Genomic DNA, 15,954 nt, shown 5'->3' on the forward strand with positions numbered 1-15,954 from the left:
CTGTGAAGTGATCGACTCTAGTGCTGATCACTTGTTCCCTCTGGTAATTGACAGCTGTTGCCAGGCAGCTGACCAAGGATGTTGCTGAGGACCAGACAGGGGCAAACAGGCTCCCACCCTAGGACCCTTAGCACAGGTCTCTCACCATCTGAGCACCAGCTCCAGAGAAAAAGGAGAAAGAGTTGGTAATGTTACCATTGGTGTGGGGTCTTCAGTTCTTGTCTTCTTGGAGGAAAGAATTCAGCCAAGAAGTAAGCAGTGACAGTGAAGCAGCTGCAGAGTTCATTTAAAGAGACAGTACACTCTGAAAGCCAAGTCAGAGCGGGCTGCTTGGAAAAAGAGACAGCGTTGATCGGCTGGGGAAGCTCCCTTATGAGGGTTTTGTATGATTATTCATGAAAGGGGTTGTGAAGGGGTGTTACTAGCAAGCATGTTTTGGGTGGTCTCCTGGGCGCACATGCTCTATGGTGATACATGCTAGTACATATATCACATGTCTTATTAATGTCTGAAATCGCCACCCTGGGGTATGTTTTTTTACCATTATAATGAGTAAATGTTACCTTTAGGGCAAGCCAATTTGAAGCGTGCATGCTCGCTATTAGGGAAAGTTCCTACTGAAGTTATCTCCTGTCAGGGTCAGATAAGTCCCAGTTAGGACCAGAGAAGCCGAACCTCAAGTTGAGATGTGGCCTTAGGTGACTGAGGGTCTGAGGAGTGAATTGTTTGCTTCACAGTAAAATCTAAAACATTTATGCAGTACATGGGTTGATGCATCTTCAACACAGGAGTGTCCAGCCTGGCAAACCAGGGGCCACCCTAGGGAAAGATCCAGTGACATCACAATCTTTAAACAGGAACGAGAGGAACAAGGCTGGGGGACATCTCTCTGAGGGCATAAGTTTCCAAATATTTGAGCACGGCCTCCTTTGCAAATCTGGGTGATGGTTATCAAGACAGGGACAAGAGGTATCAGCAACAGGTGTATTTTATAAAAATTAGTTATGTAAACATGCTTGTAAAACTTAAACCACCACAGCAATGTGTTTGAAAAGTAAACGTCTCTCGTTATTACACCCACTAGAGATAACTAGAGATGGCTAAACAAAAAGCTTGGTGCGTGTTTTGTGTACACTGACTGCCGGAACCTTCCAAGTCTCTTTGGCTTCTGATTTGGATAGGGAGAGTCAAGCACCGAGCTTGACTCAGGAGGGAGAGCACTATCTAAATGAATGTAGCTCCAGTATGAATAGCAAGAGTTTATATAGACAGGGACTCACCTAAAAAGTTATCTGATTTTATTCAATTGTTGAACATGATAGTAAAAGTGTGGATAACAAATGATAGCTGTAAAAACACACATGATCATTTCCGCTCCTGCCTCCTTTCTCGACAAGATGGCCACACCGGTGGTATCAGCAAGTGCTCCTCCGGCCACGCCAGCCACAGCCCCGGTGGCGGCACCAGCATCGGCCTCAGTCTCAGTCCCAGCGCCAATGCCAGCACCGGCTGCGGCTCCGGTTCCCGCTGCGGCTCCAGCCGCATCCTCATACCCTGCGGCAGCAGCAGCGGCTACAACTGCCGTTCCTGGCCAGACCCGGGCCTCAGCGCAAGCTCCAGCGCAGACCCCAGCGCCCGCTCTGCCTGGTCCTGCTCTCCCAGGGCCCTTCCCCGGCGGCCGCGTGGTCAGGCTGCACCCAGTCATTTTGGCCTCCATTGTGGACAGCTACGAGAGACGCAATGAGGGTGCTGCCCGAGTTATCGGGACCCTGTTGGGAACTGTCGACAAGCACTCAGTGGAGGTCACCAATTGCTTTTCAGTGCCACACAATGAGTCAGAAGATGAAGTGGCTGTTGACATGGTTGCTAAGAACACGTATGAATTGCATAAAAAAGTTTCTCGAAATGAGCTCATCCTGGGCTGGTACGCTACAGGCCATGACATCACAGAGCACTCTGTGCTAATCCATGAGTACTACAGCCGAGAGGCCCCCAACCCCATCCACCTCACTGTGGACACAAGTCTCCAGAACGGCCGCATGAGCATCAAAGCCTATGTCAGTACTTTAATGGGTGTCCCTGGGAGGATCATGGGAGTGATGTTCACACCTCTGACAGTGAAATACGCATACTATGACCTGAAGGCATTGGAGTTGACCTGATCTTGAAGACCTGCTTTAGCCCCAACAGAGTGATTGGACTCTCAAGTGACTTACAGCAAGTAGGAGGGGCATCAGCTCACATCCAGGATGCCCTGAGCACAGTGTTGCAATATGCAGAGGATGTACTGTCTGGAAAGGTGTCAGCTGACAATACTGTGGGCCGCTTCCTGATAAGCCTGGTTAACCAAGTACCCAAAATAGTTCCTGATGACTTCGAGACCATGCTCAACAGCAACATCAATGACCTGCTGATGGTGACCTACCTGGCCAACCTCACACAGTCACAGATTGCCCTCAATGAAAAACTTGTAAACCTGTGAATGGACCCCAAGCAGTATGCCTGCTGGTATAGGTCTTAAACCCAGGACTCAGAAGTGAAGGAGAAATGGGTTTTTTGTGGTCTTGAGTCACACTGAGACAGTCAACTGTGTGTGATTCTAATAAACATAGCCTACCTTTTGTAAATTAAACACACACACACACACACACACACACACACGATGAGAACACAAACTGCTTCTAATATTCATAAACCAGTAAGTATCTGAAACAGGTCTCAATCAATTTAGAAGTGTATTTTGCCAAGGTTAGGGACAGTTGGAAGGAAAAAACACAGAATCATAGAAACAATCTGTAGTCTGTGCCTTTCTCCAAAGATGATGTTGAGGCTTCAATATTTAAAAGGGAAGAGAGTGCTGGAGGGGAAAGAGGAAGGGTGAGCTTAGGAGCAAAAGCAAAGTCAGCTTCTCTCTTGACTCAGCTTTCAGCTTAACTTTCTCCTTTTGGCAGAGTGATATGGGGTCCCAAGTTTCTATTTTCCTTTCACACATTTGAAACTAGACTTGATTTTGCTTAGAAGTGTGACATTTATGTATACTTATAAACAAAATCAAGGCTAGTTTTCAATTGCCCATTTTCAGAGAATGAGAAAGCCCAAGAGCTCATGACTCCTTCCCATTTCCTTGGGTTATGGATAGCAGGAACTTGGCCAAGTTCTGCAGAGCCTAGGGACAGTGGATGAGAGAATGCTGTTTCTAAGCACGATTTGGTTGCTGTCAGATCCCTGCTCATAAACTTACTAGGAGGTGACTGGTCAACAAAAAGAGTCAAACTCTAAAATATTTGAAGAGACTTATTCTGAGTCAAATATAAGGGACCAATGGCCCATGACACAGCCCGCAGGAGACCCTGAGGACATGTGCCCAAGATGGTCAGGGCACATCCTAGTTTTATACATTTTAAGGAGACATGAAACATCAGTCAATACATGTAAGGTATATATTGTTTCAGTCTGGAAGGGCAGGACAACTCCAAGTGGGGACTTTCAGGTTATAGGTAGGTTTTAAAATTTTCTGATTGGCAATTGGTTGAAAGAGTTATTATCAGTAGAAAGGAATGTCTGGGTTAAGATAAGGGGTTGGAGAAACCTAGATATTATCATGCAGATAAAGCCTCCAGGTAGCAGGCTTCAGAGAAAATAGATGTTTTTTGTTTTTGTTTTTGTTTTTGTTTGAGATGGAGTCTTGCTCTTTTTGCCCAGTGCTATGGCATGATCTCGGCTTACCGCAACCTCTGCCTCTCTGGTTCAAGCAATTCTCCTGCCTCAGCCTCCTGAGTAGCTGGGATTACAGGCATGTGCCATCATGGCTGGCTACTTTTGTATTTTATAGTAGAGACAGCATTTCTTCATATTGGCCAGGCTAGTCTCGAACTCCCAACCTCAGGTGATCTGCCCATCTCAGCCTCCCAAAGTGCTGGGATTACAGGTGTGAGCCACTGCGCCTGGCTGAAAATAGACGTTAAATGTTTCTGATCAGACTCTTAGGTCTGATGTTGATGTCTTAAGGTCTGTGTTGATGTTAATGCTGGAGAAATATAATGAGACATGTCCAACGCTCTCTTCCATCATGGCCTAAACTAGATTTTCAGGTTCACTCCAGAATCCCTATGCACGAGAGGAGGGGTACATTCAGATGGTTGAGAATTTTATTTTTGGTTTACATTCTTCCCCTTATGGCTAATATTTGCCAGAGTCAACATCAATGGCTACTAATTTTTTTTCCCATAGCACTGCTTGAGTGGCATGGCTGCCTGTGCTGTGTCCATCCTGCCCTTCAGTGAGACTCCCTACGGTGGAGGGACTTAAAGTGAAAAGACTTACAGACAAGTAAGTGTTCTAGGCTGGATAGGAATGGACTAGGACAAGCATTCATTACCCTTTAAAAGATTTATTTAAAGTAAGGAGCCAAAAGCAAAAAGCCAATGGTGAGTTTACAAAAATTGACTTTTCTTTAACTTCTATGCATTGGGCTACTATAATCTTGGTTTTAATTACAGACTTATGGTGATTAACTATACAAAACGTAAGCATTTTTCTAAAAAATAAATTTATATATCTAAATATATACAACTGCAAAACTTATAACTGGGAGTAGTATACCCAGGAGGCTTGGTCATGAGGTAACTTTATCCTCTTAATAATTATTTTCTTTTAATTCCAGGAAGCAGTACATTTTTTATGGTTGGGGTGGATAAAAAGGTGCCACATAATAGCTGAGAAAGCAAAGTTGTTTGTTTTACAAGCTGTTTAGGCACCTGTGTACCCTCCTTGATTTGGAGGGTCTGAGCTAACTGTATCCCTCAAAACCAGCCCTTACAATCTCATGCACTCATCTCTTCTGCAACAGTCTCTGGGCCTAGAGGGAGGGTCCTTGCATAGTCATAGCAGTAGGACATTTGCAGTGAAAAACATATTGGGTCCAGTGGGATGCCAAATGAGGGAGATTTGCATCTCTAGTCTTCACAACGCCATGATTCTTGTTGCATTTGAAGTGAGACAAGGAGAGATAAATGACGTTAATATTTTGACCATCAGAAGAGTATTTGGGTGTCAAGAGAGAAAAAATACCCTATTTCATTAGGTCACTAACTGAAAATATGAAAAACATGATAATCTTATACTCATTAGAAGATTATTGTAACTATAAAAATTTTCAGGACTCTCAGAATTATCTTGGCTATACGGGGTCTTCTTTGATTCTGTATGAAATTTAAAGTAGATTTTTCTAATTCTGTGAAGAATGTCAGTGGTAGTTTGATGGGAATAGTATTGAATCTATAAATTACTTTGGAGATTATGACCATTTTTATAGTATTGATTTTTCCTATCCATGAGGATGGAATGTTTTTCCATTTGTTTATGTCCTCTTATTTCCTTGAGCAGTGGTTTGTAGTTCTCCTTGAAGAGGTCCTTCACATCCCTTATTAACTGTATTTCTATGTATTTTATTCATTTCTTTAGCAATTGTGAATAAAATTCATTATTTGTCTCTCTGCTTGTCTATTGTTGGTGTAAAGGAATGCTTGTGATTTGTGGACATTGATTTTGTATCATGAGACTTTGTTGAAGTTTCTTAACAGTTTAAGAGGTTTGGAGGCCGAGATTATGGAGTTTTCTAAATATAACAGCATATTGTCTGCAATCAGAGACAATTTGACTTCCCCTCCTCCTATATGAATACCCTTCATTTCTTCCTCTTGCCTGATTGCCCTTGCCAGAACTTCCAATACTGTGTTGAATAGAAATGGTGAGAGGGCTTCCTTGTTTTGTACCAGTTTTCAAAGGCAATGCTTCCAACTTTTGCCCATTGACTGTGATATTGGCTGCAGGTTTGTCATAAATAGCTCTTATTATTTTGAGATTATGGTCCATCAATACCTACTTTATTGAGAGTTTTTAACATGAAGGGGTGTTGAATTTTATCAAAGGCCATTTCTGCATCTATTGAGATAATCACGTTGTTTTTGCCCTTGGTTATGTTTATGTGATGGATTATGTTTATTTGTGAACGCTGAAACAGTCTTGCATCCCAGGGATGAAACTGACTTGATTGCGGTGGATAAGTGTTTTGATGTGCTGCTGAATTCGGTTTGCTATTATTTTACTGAAGATTTGTGCATCAATGTTCATCAGGGATATTGGCCTGAAGTTTGTGTGTGTGTGTGTGTGTGTGTGTGTGTGTGTGTCCCTGGTTTTGGTATCAGGATGATGCTGACTTCATAAAATGAGTTAGAGGGAAGTCACTCTTTTTCAATTGTTTGGAATAGCAAAAAGAACAAAGCTGGAGGCATCACACTACCTGACTTCAAACTATACTACAAGGCTACAGTAACCAACACAACATGGTACTGGTACCCCAAACAGATCTATAGACTAATGAAACAGAACAGAGACCTCAGAAATCACACCACACATCTACATCCATATGATCTTCAACAAACCTGACAAAAACAAGCAATAGGGAAAGAATCTCCTATTCAATAAATAGTGCTGGGAAAATTCACTACACATATGCAGAAAATTGAAACTTGAACCTTTCCTTAAACCTTAAACTTAAGACTTAAAACCTCAAACATAAGACTTAAATGTCAAGCCCCAAACCATAAAAACCCTAGAAGAAAACCTAGGCAATACCATTCAGGACATAGGCATGAGCAAAGACTTCATGATGAAAATGCAAAAAGCAACTGCAACCGAAGCCAAGATTGACAAATGAGATCTAATTAAACTAAAGAGCTTCTGCACAACAAAAGAAACTATCATCAGGGTGAGTAGGCAAACAACAGAATGGGAGAAAAGTTTTGCAATCTACCCATCTGACAAAGGTCTAGTTTTGCAATCTACCCATCTGACAAAGGTCTAATATCCAGAATTTACAAGGAAATTATACACATATACAAGAAGAAAACAACCCAATAAAAAAAAAAAATGGGCAAAGGACATAAACAGACACTTCTCCAAAGAAAACATTTACATGGCCAACAAACATGTTTAAAAAAGCTCAACGTCACTGATTATTTGAGAAATGCAAATCAAAACTACAATGAGATACCATCTCACACCAGTAAGGATGGCGATTATTAAGAAATAAAGAAACAGTAGAAGCTGACCAGGCTGTGGAGAAATAGGAATGCTTTTACACTGTAGGTGGGCATGTAAATTGGTTCAACCATTATGGAAGACAGTATGACAATTCCTCAAGGATCTAAAACCAGAAATACTATTTGACCCAGCAATCCCATTACTGGATATATATCCAAAAGAATATAAATTATTCTACTATAAAGACATATGCACACATATGTTTATTGCAGCACTATCTACAATAGCAAAGTCATGGAACTAGTCCAAATGCCCATCAATGATAGCCTAGATAAACAAAATGTAGAACATATACATCATGGAATACTATGCAGCCATAAAAGGAATGAGATCATGCCCTTTTCAGGGACATGGATGAAGTTGGAAGCCATTATCCTTAGCAAACTAAAACAGGAACAGAAAACCAAACACCACATGTTTTCACTACTAAGTGGAAGTTGAACAGTGAGAACACATGGACACAGGAAGCAGAAAAGCACACATCAGGGCCTGTTGGGCTGTGGGAGGTAAGGGGAGGGAATTTAGAGGATGGGTCAATAGGTACAGCAAACCACCATGGCACATGTATACCTATTTAACAAACCTGCACATTCTGCACTTGTAACCTGGAACTTAAAGTAAAATAAAATAACATAGAAAAATTTTATGATTCAATTTGTACTCAAGAAAATAAAAGCCAGAGCTGACATTTAGTAATGAGTATTAATGTTTTCCCTTGAGACAATCTCTCTCTCTCTTTCTCTCTAGCTCTCCTTTTTTATTAAAGAGAAGTCATAGTAAGAACAATTTGTATGAAAAATAAATTTTAGGCTTATGGTTGGCTTGTGATATGGCTTGACCCTGTGTCCTCACCCAAATCTCATCTCGAATTGTAATCCCTCCTGGTGGGAGGTGATTCTATCATGGGAGTTGTGTCATGCATGTGTTTTCATGATAGTGAGTTATCATGAAATCTGATGATTGTATAAGTGTTTGACATTGTATCCTTTACACACACACAAAGTCTCTCCTGCCACATTGTGAAGAAGGTGCCTACTTTCCTTTCCATCCTAACTATAAGTTTTCTGAGGCCTCCCCAGCTATGCAGAACTGTCAATTAAACCTCTTTGGTTTATAAATTACCCAGTCTCAGGTAATATCTTTATAGTAGTGTGAGAAGGGACTAGTACAGCCTGAGTATTCACTTAAAGTGCAGAAACAATTACTTGGCCATACAAGCTCCTGTCAAGTTGGGTTTGTTGGAATTTTACCTAAAATTAAGTTATTCTAGTCAAAGCCTGGGTAAAATAACCAGTGTCTCCATTTATCCCATTTTACAATCAAAGATACACTTACTTAAGCAAATAACTATATTGTCACCTAATCAGAATACTCATACCTTTCAAATTTTGGATAACCTAGAGAAAAATAAAGTTGCTCACAAAAACACACTTTGCCCAATTCTTCTAAGCTATAAATAACTCAACATAAAAACATTTGCTTGACTCTTCTTTAATCAGAGCAGTGATTGTCAAACACAATGTCATTTGTTCATCTTGGAACTGCTATCCACAAGCCAAACAGCTCCTGTTAGATGGGAATGGCCTATCAAGCACTGTAGAATATGTAGCAGTTCCTCATATAGTTACAGTCAGTCCTATGGGAAAATAGAGGCTCTTTGCTTACGAGTATTATTCTCCTTGCATTCCTCAGGTAGCAAGATGCTGTATCAAAAGTATTTGGGTCCCCAGCAGGGATTTGGGACAAAGGACTCAGGACCTTTGTTTGATCTTCATCTTACTTGTCTCAACATTGCCCCAGGCAATATCATTATCCTCATTATAACTTTTGCCTTTTGATTAAAAACGTTTTCTATCTGGGGCAAATAATGAATAAGTATCCAAACATATCTATGATTGTTCTGGGGCAGGTGTTTGACTTCCTTCCTTCCTCAATCATTTTCTTATTTCCCTAAACATTTATCAAGCGTTTGTAAGAGCCCTGAGGGACAGCAAAATTGATAAGGCTTCTCTTTCATATGATTGTGCTGAAGCGATGTTACCCAGAGTACCAATGAGAAAGGGGCCCTTTCAAAACCTAAATTTTTATTTGCATGAGTCCAAGCCACATTCTGAAAAGCCTGCTGGAGGAACAAAGAGGTTTCTGAAAAGTTCAATGCACCCTCAAACCTCCAATGCCCAGGCAGCCTTGACACAATCTCGCCTGTACGGAGCCCCAGTCCCAGCCCAGTCCCGTTGGTTCTCTGACATTCGTTACTCCCAAAAGACTCAGGGAGTCAATCCACCCAGGAGCAGGGGAGAGGATGTCCCTCAAGGATGAGGTAGGAGGTGCAGAGGAAACGCAACACCGCACCTGTCCTAGGAGACAAGGCTAGTCACGGCCGCCTATCGCTCATTTTCGGCAATCCACCCACCCGTGAGGTGAAACATGGAGACCAAGGTAGCTTCCCTGTCTGAGACACGAGCTCCAGGGTCATCAGACCTGCCCAATCAAGCAGAAACAGGTTTGGAGAGAGAAACAATCACCACGCGGATCTCCACGAAGTGTCTCCCTGATGGACTGGGAAGTGATCTTCGTGGAAGACAGTCAGCCAGACCAAGAAGCAGCTATACCCCTCAGAAACAGGGGAGACAGAGCAAGAGGGAGGACAGAGCAGGGGCCAGAGCCCAGGCAGGATGCAGCACCGTGCCACCGCCACGGGCATGAAGGGGCGGGGTGCCAAACGGGTGACTTGTCCGGAGAGGCCAGCGTTCCAGGCACAGGGATTGTTGCCATCTCCCATTCCCGGCCTCCTCTTCAAGACTGTAACGTGGTGTGGCTTCATTTCTCCGAGAAGAGCCGTGAAAAGATACCACCATCTTCTTTGACGTGGGTCTGCTCCTCTCCTGCAGGAGGATGAGCTCCTGCCGGACTTTTGTCCTTGGCTGGAGCGTGATCATCTTGATCCTCGAAAAGAGGCCACTCAGGATGGGGATGAGATTTCAATTGCTCCGGGAGCAACGCATCTCCTCCCATGGTGGAGGCCTTCGTGAAGCCAAAGCGGAACGGCCGGGAAAACGATGGACAACCGGCCACGTGACCCAGGCAGAGACGCAGAAAGAGGCTCACCGAAGACCGGCCGACATGCAAGACATCGCTTTCTGGCGCCTAGGGCACATTCGTTAAACACACACACACGCAAACCGACGGAGAGAGGGAAAGAAACAGACAGAGGTTGAGAGAGAGGAGAGAATTTGAGACACACATACACACACACACACACACACACACACACACACACACACAGTCATACAGCAGCGGCACCGAAACACAACCCCCCCCCCCCCACCTCCCCAGGAAACCCCTGAGGCTGCGGGGTTCTGCTGTCCACGAGAAGGGCCCTTGGGTGAGAAAGCAGCCCACGGGCACGCAGGCAGACCTGTCTTCGAGATCACGGGGGCACAACTTTTGGGAAGGCTCATCCAAACACCGTCCGGGCAGGCGTGAGGTGGGGTTTCAGCGCCGCTTCCCTCGGACTGGACTGGTGGTTTCCTCATCCTGGTGAGCCCTTGGCGACTCCTGGCAGCCAGAGGCGTTCCTGTCGATCCCGTGGAGATGTCTAGCAGGAGCCTCGTTGCCTCGACACCCAAGCACTGCCTCTGAGGTCTCCTGCTTTGCCAAGCCTTAGGGACCGGTGTCTAAGACAACCGTGGGAATCACTGTGAGGGGAGCATGGGCTCGCGCCTCCCGCATGCGTATTGGCGGGTCCGACTCGCGCTCGCCTCCTGGTAGTCAGGCTGCGTCCCCTTTAAACAATGGCGGCTGCGCGGCGGCCGGGGTGGGGGGTCTCCTGCTGCAGCTGTTGTGGCGGCTGGATCCGGGGTCCAGTAGGGGGCAGCGTGGGAGAGGGGGCCGCGGGCATCCCAGGGCCAAACCCCAAGAGTCCTGTCTTCAGGACCTCCTTGAGCCGACTTCCACCTGTGGAGGAGGAGCCTCAGGGCTGACATAACAGTGCCGGAAATTCCCTAGGTCTATGTAATATTTATACCAAGCCATGCAGACTTGCCTTGAAGTTAATTTACCACTCCTCAAACCACCTGCATTTTCTCTTCAGTTCTAATGATGGTTTCATTTTATAGTGCAATTTTCATTCAATCACACTCACAACATTCCCTTTCATGTGGCAGGACATCTGAATACGTCTCTCAAGTTTGCTATTCAGCTGAAAGCAGAAAAATAATCAGAGGGAAAGTCTTCTAATGTTGCTTGGAATATTAGCATGTTCTAAGTCAGTTCCACAAAACCCCGGATGTGTTCTGTTAGACACATCTGAGGGATGTCTGAAATGAAGGCTGCCTGATGAGAGAAAAAGTTACTTTCTACAAAAAAATATTAGCCAGGGGTGGTGACGCACACCTGTAATCCCAGCTACTGGGAAGGAGACTGAAGCGGAAGAATTGCCTGAACCCGGGAGGTGGAGGTTGCAGTGAGCGGAGATCACACCATTGCACTCCAGACTGGGAGACAGAGGAAGACCCTGTATCTCCCCCCCAGCCCCCACGCCAAAACAAAAAAAAAGAAAAATCAAGGAAAGAGAAAAAGAAAAAAGGGAACGTAACTGAAAAATTTCAGAGCTTTAATCAAAATACATTGTATTGGGGCCTATGAGCATGCTTCAACTGAAGTATAACATACTCCCTTTTGTGCCACTGCACTCCAGCCTGGGCGACAGAGCAAGACACCTTCTCAAAAATAATAAATAAATAAATAAACAAACAAACAACATCTTCCCTTTTATCCAGCTGACATTTTACTCAGAAAATACAACTAACCAGATAGGAACTACTTTTAGTTCCCCCACTATCAGATTCTCAGATCTGCGTGAATTGGCTCCTACATAATCTCTTCCCTCCCCTCCAAAGAGGAAGTATCCCAGTTCCTATTAAACACTAACTGGGCCAACAGGCTGGTCTTCTCGCAGCCTCTCAAATACTTTTGTCCTGCAGTTTTCTTTCTCTTTTTCCTCTCCTTTTTTTTTTTTTTTTTTTTTTTTTTTCAGACTGTCTTGCTCTGTCACCCAGGCTGGAGTGCAGTGGCATGATCTTGGCTCACTGTAACCTCTGCCTCCTGGGTTCAAGTTAATCTTGTGCCTCAACCTCCCGAGTAGCTGAGATTACAGGCGCCTGCCAGCATGCCCGGCTAATTTTTGTATTGTTTGATAGAGACGGGGTTTCACCATGTTGGCCAGGCTGGTCTCAAACTCCTGACCTCAGGTGATCCGCCTGCCTCGGCCTCCCAAAGTGCTGGGATTACCGGCATGAGCCACCGGCACCCGGCCTTGTACTGCAGTTTTCTTACTAGGTCACTACCATCAGTTTACAAACATCCTCTGTATCTTCCATCTTTAGGAACAAAGAAACAAAACCCCTTCCTAAATCTTGCATCTGCCTCAAGCTACTGACCCACATCTGGCCTTCCAGCAAAACATTTCAGGAGTAGTCTATACGTGAAACCCCGTCGCTACTAAAAAATACAAAAAACTAGCCGGGCGAGGTGGCGAGCGCCTGTAGTCCCAGCTACTTGGGAGGCTGAGGCAGGAGAATAGCGTAAACCCGGGAGGCGGAGCTTGCAGTGAGCTGAGATCTGGCCACTGCACTCCAGCCTGGGCGACAGAGTGAGACTCCATCTCAAAAAAAAAAAAAAAAAAAAAAAGAGTAGTCTACACACTATCACCGCTTCCTATCTCCACATTCACTCTGGTTGTTGGCTGTTTTGTTTTCAGATGGGGTCTCACTCTGTCACCCCGGAGGTGGGGCCTGGTGGGAGGTGTTTGGATTATGGAGGCGGATCCCTCATAAATGGCTTAATGCTTGGTGATCAGTGAATTATCATTCTGGTGGTTCAGGAGAGATCTGGTTGTTTAAGAGTGTGACACCTACCCTGTCTCCCTCCCTCTCTTGCCATGTGAATTGTGATATCCCCTTCTTCCACTGTGATTGTAAGCTCCCTGAGGCCTCACCTAAAGCAAATGCCAGCACCATGCTTACTGTACAGTCTGCAGGGACCCTGAGCCAAAATAAAATTATTTTCCATATAAATTATACAGTTTCAAGTATTCATTTATAGCAATTAAAACACACACACACGCACACACAAAGATGAACCAAACTGGCATAAAAGCCTTAGGCAAATACTCCTCAAAAAATGTACAGGAGCTTTCTCACCTATCTATTGCACTGAAATAGTCAGAAGTCAAAACTTGCTTTAGTTTTGGCTCTCTCCCTAAGTAGACATGAAAGTATTGTTTTGTTTTTCCTTTTGTGACACTGGGTCTCACTCTGTCACCCAGGCTACAGCACAGTGGCACAATCACAGCTCACTGCAGCCTCTACCTGCTGTGCTCAAGTTATCCTCCTGCCTCATCCCTCCACGTAGCTAGGACTACAGTTATGTGCCACCACATCCAGCTAATTTTTGTATTTTTATAGAGACTGGGTTTTACTATGTTGGCCAGGCTGGTCTCCAACTCCTGGGCTCAAGTAATCTGTCCACCTCAGCCTCCCAAAGTGCTGGGATTACAGGCATGAGCCACCACACCCAGCCTTCTTCTTTCCCTAGATATACAATGGGAAAATAATTGGATGCATGCTACTATCCAACAAAACTTTCCTGAAGATAAAATGGTTAGAACAGGGGTTTCCAAACTGTCGTCCCTGGTACAGCAGCATCAGCATTCTCTGGGAACTTCTCAGAAACGCAAATTCTAACCCCGACCTGATTTACTGAATCAGAAACCCTGGAGAAGGGCCCAGCAACAAATTATCTAGGTGATTTTAATGTACACTGAAGAACCACGAATTTAGATAAAAACATTCTGCAGGGGGATGTGGGGGAGGGAACTAGAGGCTAAATAAATGCCAAAATATGTTATCATTGCCTTGTATGACAAAGTCATGTTTAACCTTGCTATTGAGCAGTGGTCAATAGGCAAAATTCCCATGCCAGATTTTTCATCAAACAGCTTGTGTTTTTTCTTAATACTGTCATCCTTCTGGTATCCAAGGGGAAGTGGTTCCAGGACACCCCCACAGACACCTAAATTCATGGATGCTCCAGATCCTCATATAAAATGGCACGGCATTTACATACAGCCTAAACACATCCTCCTATATTCTTTGAATCATCTCTAGATTACTCATAATACTTAATACAATGTAAATGCTATCCAAATAGTTGTATATTAACATTTGTATTTTTTAAATTGTTGTATATTTTAATACTCTCCATCCAGGGTTCAATGATTAATGGATGCAGAATCCACGGACAAAGAGGGCCAACCGTATCACAAAGAGAACACCTTAAAACATGAAATATATGTGCAAAGAGGGAAAGCAGAGAAAAAGATGGGGTATGTCATCTTAGAAAATACAAATTCATTTCGATATTTAACTATCTAATTCCTCCTAAAAGCCTAAAGATACAGTGATGCAGTGGCATTTAATGAGTTTTTTTCTTTAAGGTTTCAAAATCAAGCTCAAATGCTGTGTGTTGTTGACATCCACCACTATTTAAGAAAACCTTTCATAACACTCTTTATATTACACTGATGAAGGATTAAAAAATTCTTCAGGAAGGGCTGGTTTACAAAATGGAACTCTCTCTAGGGTCTTTGCCATGTTTCTCATACCCATCCCATTCTCTCTCCGTAACAGCAGTGGGAGGAGTGACATAGCTCGCAGGTTAAGACTGACATGCAGGTGTTGACATCTAATGCACTGAACTGTGGAAGTTCTGGGAAGCTATTTTCTGCTTTTAAAAATAAAATTAGCCAGGCATGGTGACTCAAACCTGTAATGGCATCACTTTAGGAGGCCACAGCAGGATCACTTGTGCCCAGGAGTTTATATATGGGCAATATATGGAGACCCCATGGTTACAAATTTTATTTTATTTTTTTTAAACTAGCACAGCATGGTGGTGTGTGCCTGTAGACCCAGCTACTTGGGAGGCTGAGGTAGGAGGATTGCTTGAGCTCAGTAGGTGAAGGAGATTGCAGTGAGCCAAGGTCCTGCCATTGTATTCTGGCCTGGGCAACAGAGCAAGACCAAAAAAAAAAAAAAAAAACAAAAAACAACAAAAAAAAACAAGATTTTATCAAAAATTTAATATTTAATGCACATGTGTCCCATGGAAATATGCAGGACAGGAAAATTGACATTCCAAAATTAGCATAACTGAAAGAGACTAATTATATGACGCCTGCACGTCTGTTTAACAAAAAGTTGAAATTTTCTAAGCTCGTTTTGCAAAATGTTAGAAACACAAAGAAAAAGATCATATAGTGCAGCAGTCTCCAACATTTTTGGTACCAGGGATCAGTTCCATGGAAGACAATTTTTCCACGGATGGTTTGTGGGGCTAGGGGAATGGGGATGGGACATTTTCAGGATGAAACTGTTCCACCTCAGATCATCAGGCATTAGATTCTCATAAGAAGCACACAACCTAGATTCCTCACATGCACAGTTACCAATAGGGTTCATGCTCCTATGAGAATCTAATGCCATCGTTAATCTGGCAGGAGGTGGAGCTCATGTGGCAATATTCACTTACCTGCCACTCACCTCCTGCCATGCAGCTGAGGGGGAGTTGGGGACCCTGATATAGTGTGTATAACATGTTAAAATAATTACAAGAGATTTAGATTGTACTGTCCTTTTAAATTTTAATAAAATAGATTAATTTCATATTACATAGAGAGCAAATCCATCCACTCATCTGTGATAAAATTTTAGAAATACTTTCTATAAAATGTTTTGTATTTGATTGGAAATGAATCCAGTATAACATGACTTCCACAGATAGCATTCA

General features: G+C 43.5%; 1 protein-coding gene across 1 annotated transcript; it reads left to right on the plus strand.

The window, feature by feature from the left end:
• Window positions 1-1,382: 1,382 nt before the first annotated feature.
• Window positions 1,383-2,635, plus strand: LOC139359345 (eukaryotic translation initiation factor 3 subunit F-like). The gene is given in 2 exon segments (XM_071081954.1): window positions 1,383-2,136; window positions 2,139-2,635. Coding segments are annotated over 2 exon segments (1,083 nt in total). The 5' UTR covers window positions 1,383-1,397; the 3' UTR covers window positions 2,483-2,635.
• The last annotated feature ends 13,319 nt before the right edge of the window (window positions 2,636-15,954 follow it).

The sequence above is a fragment of the Macaca nemestrina genome, chromosome 17, assembly GCF_043159975.1.
Source record: "Macaca nemestrina isolate mMacNem1 chromosome 17, mMacNem.hap1, whole genome shotgun sequence".
Taxonomy (NCBI): Eukaryota; Metazoa; Chordata; class Mammalia; order Primates; family Cercopithecidae; genus Macaca; species Macaca nemestrina.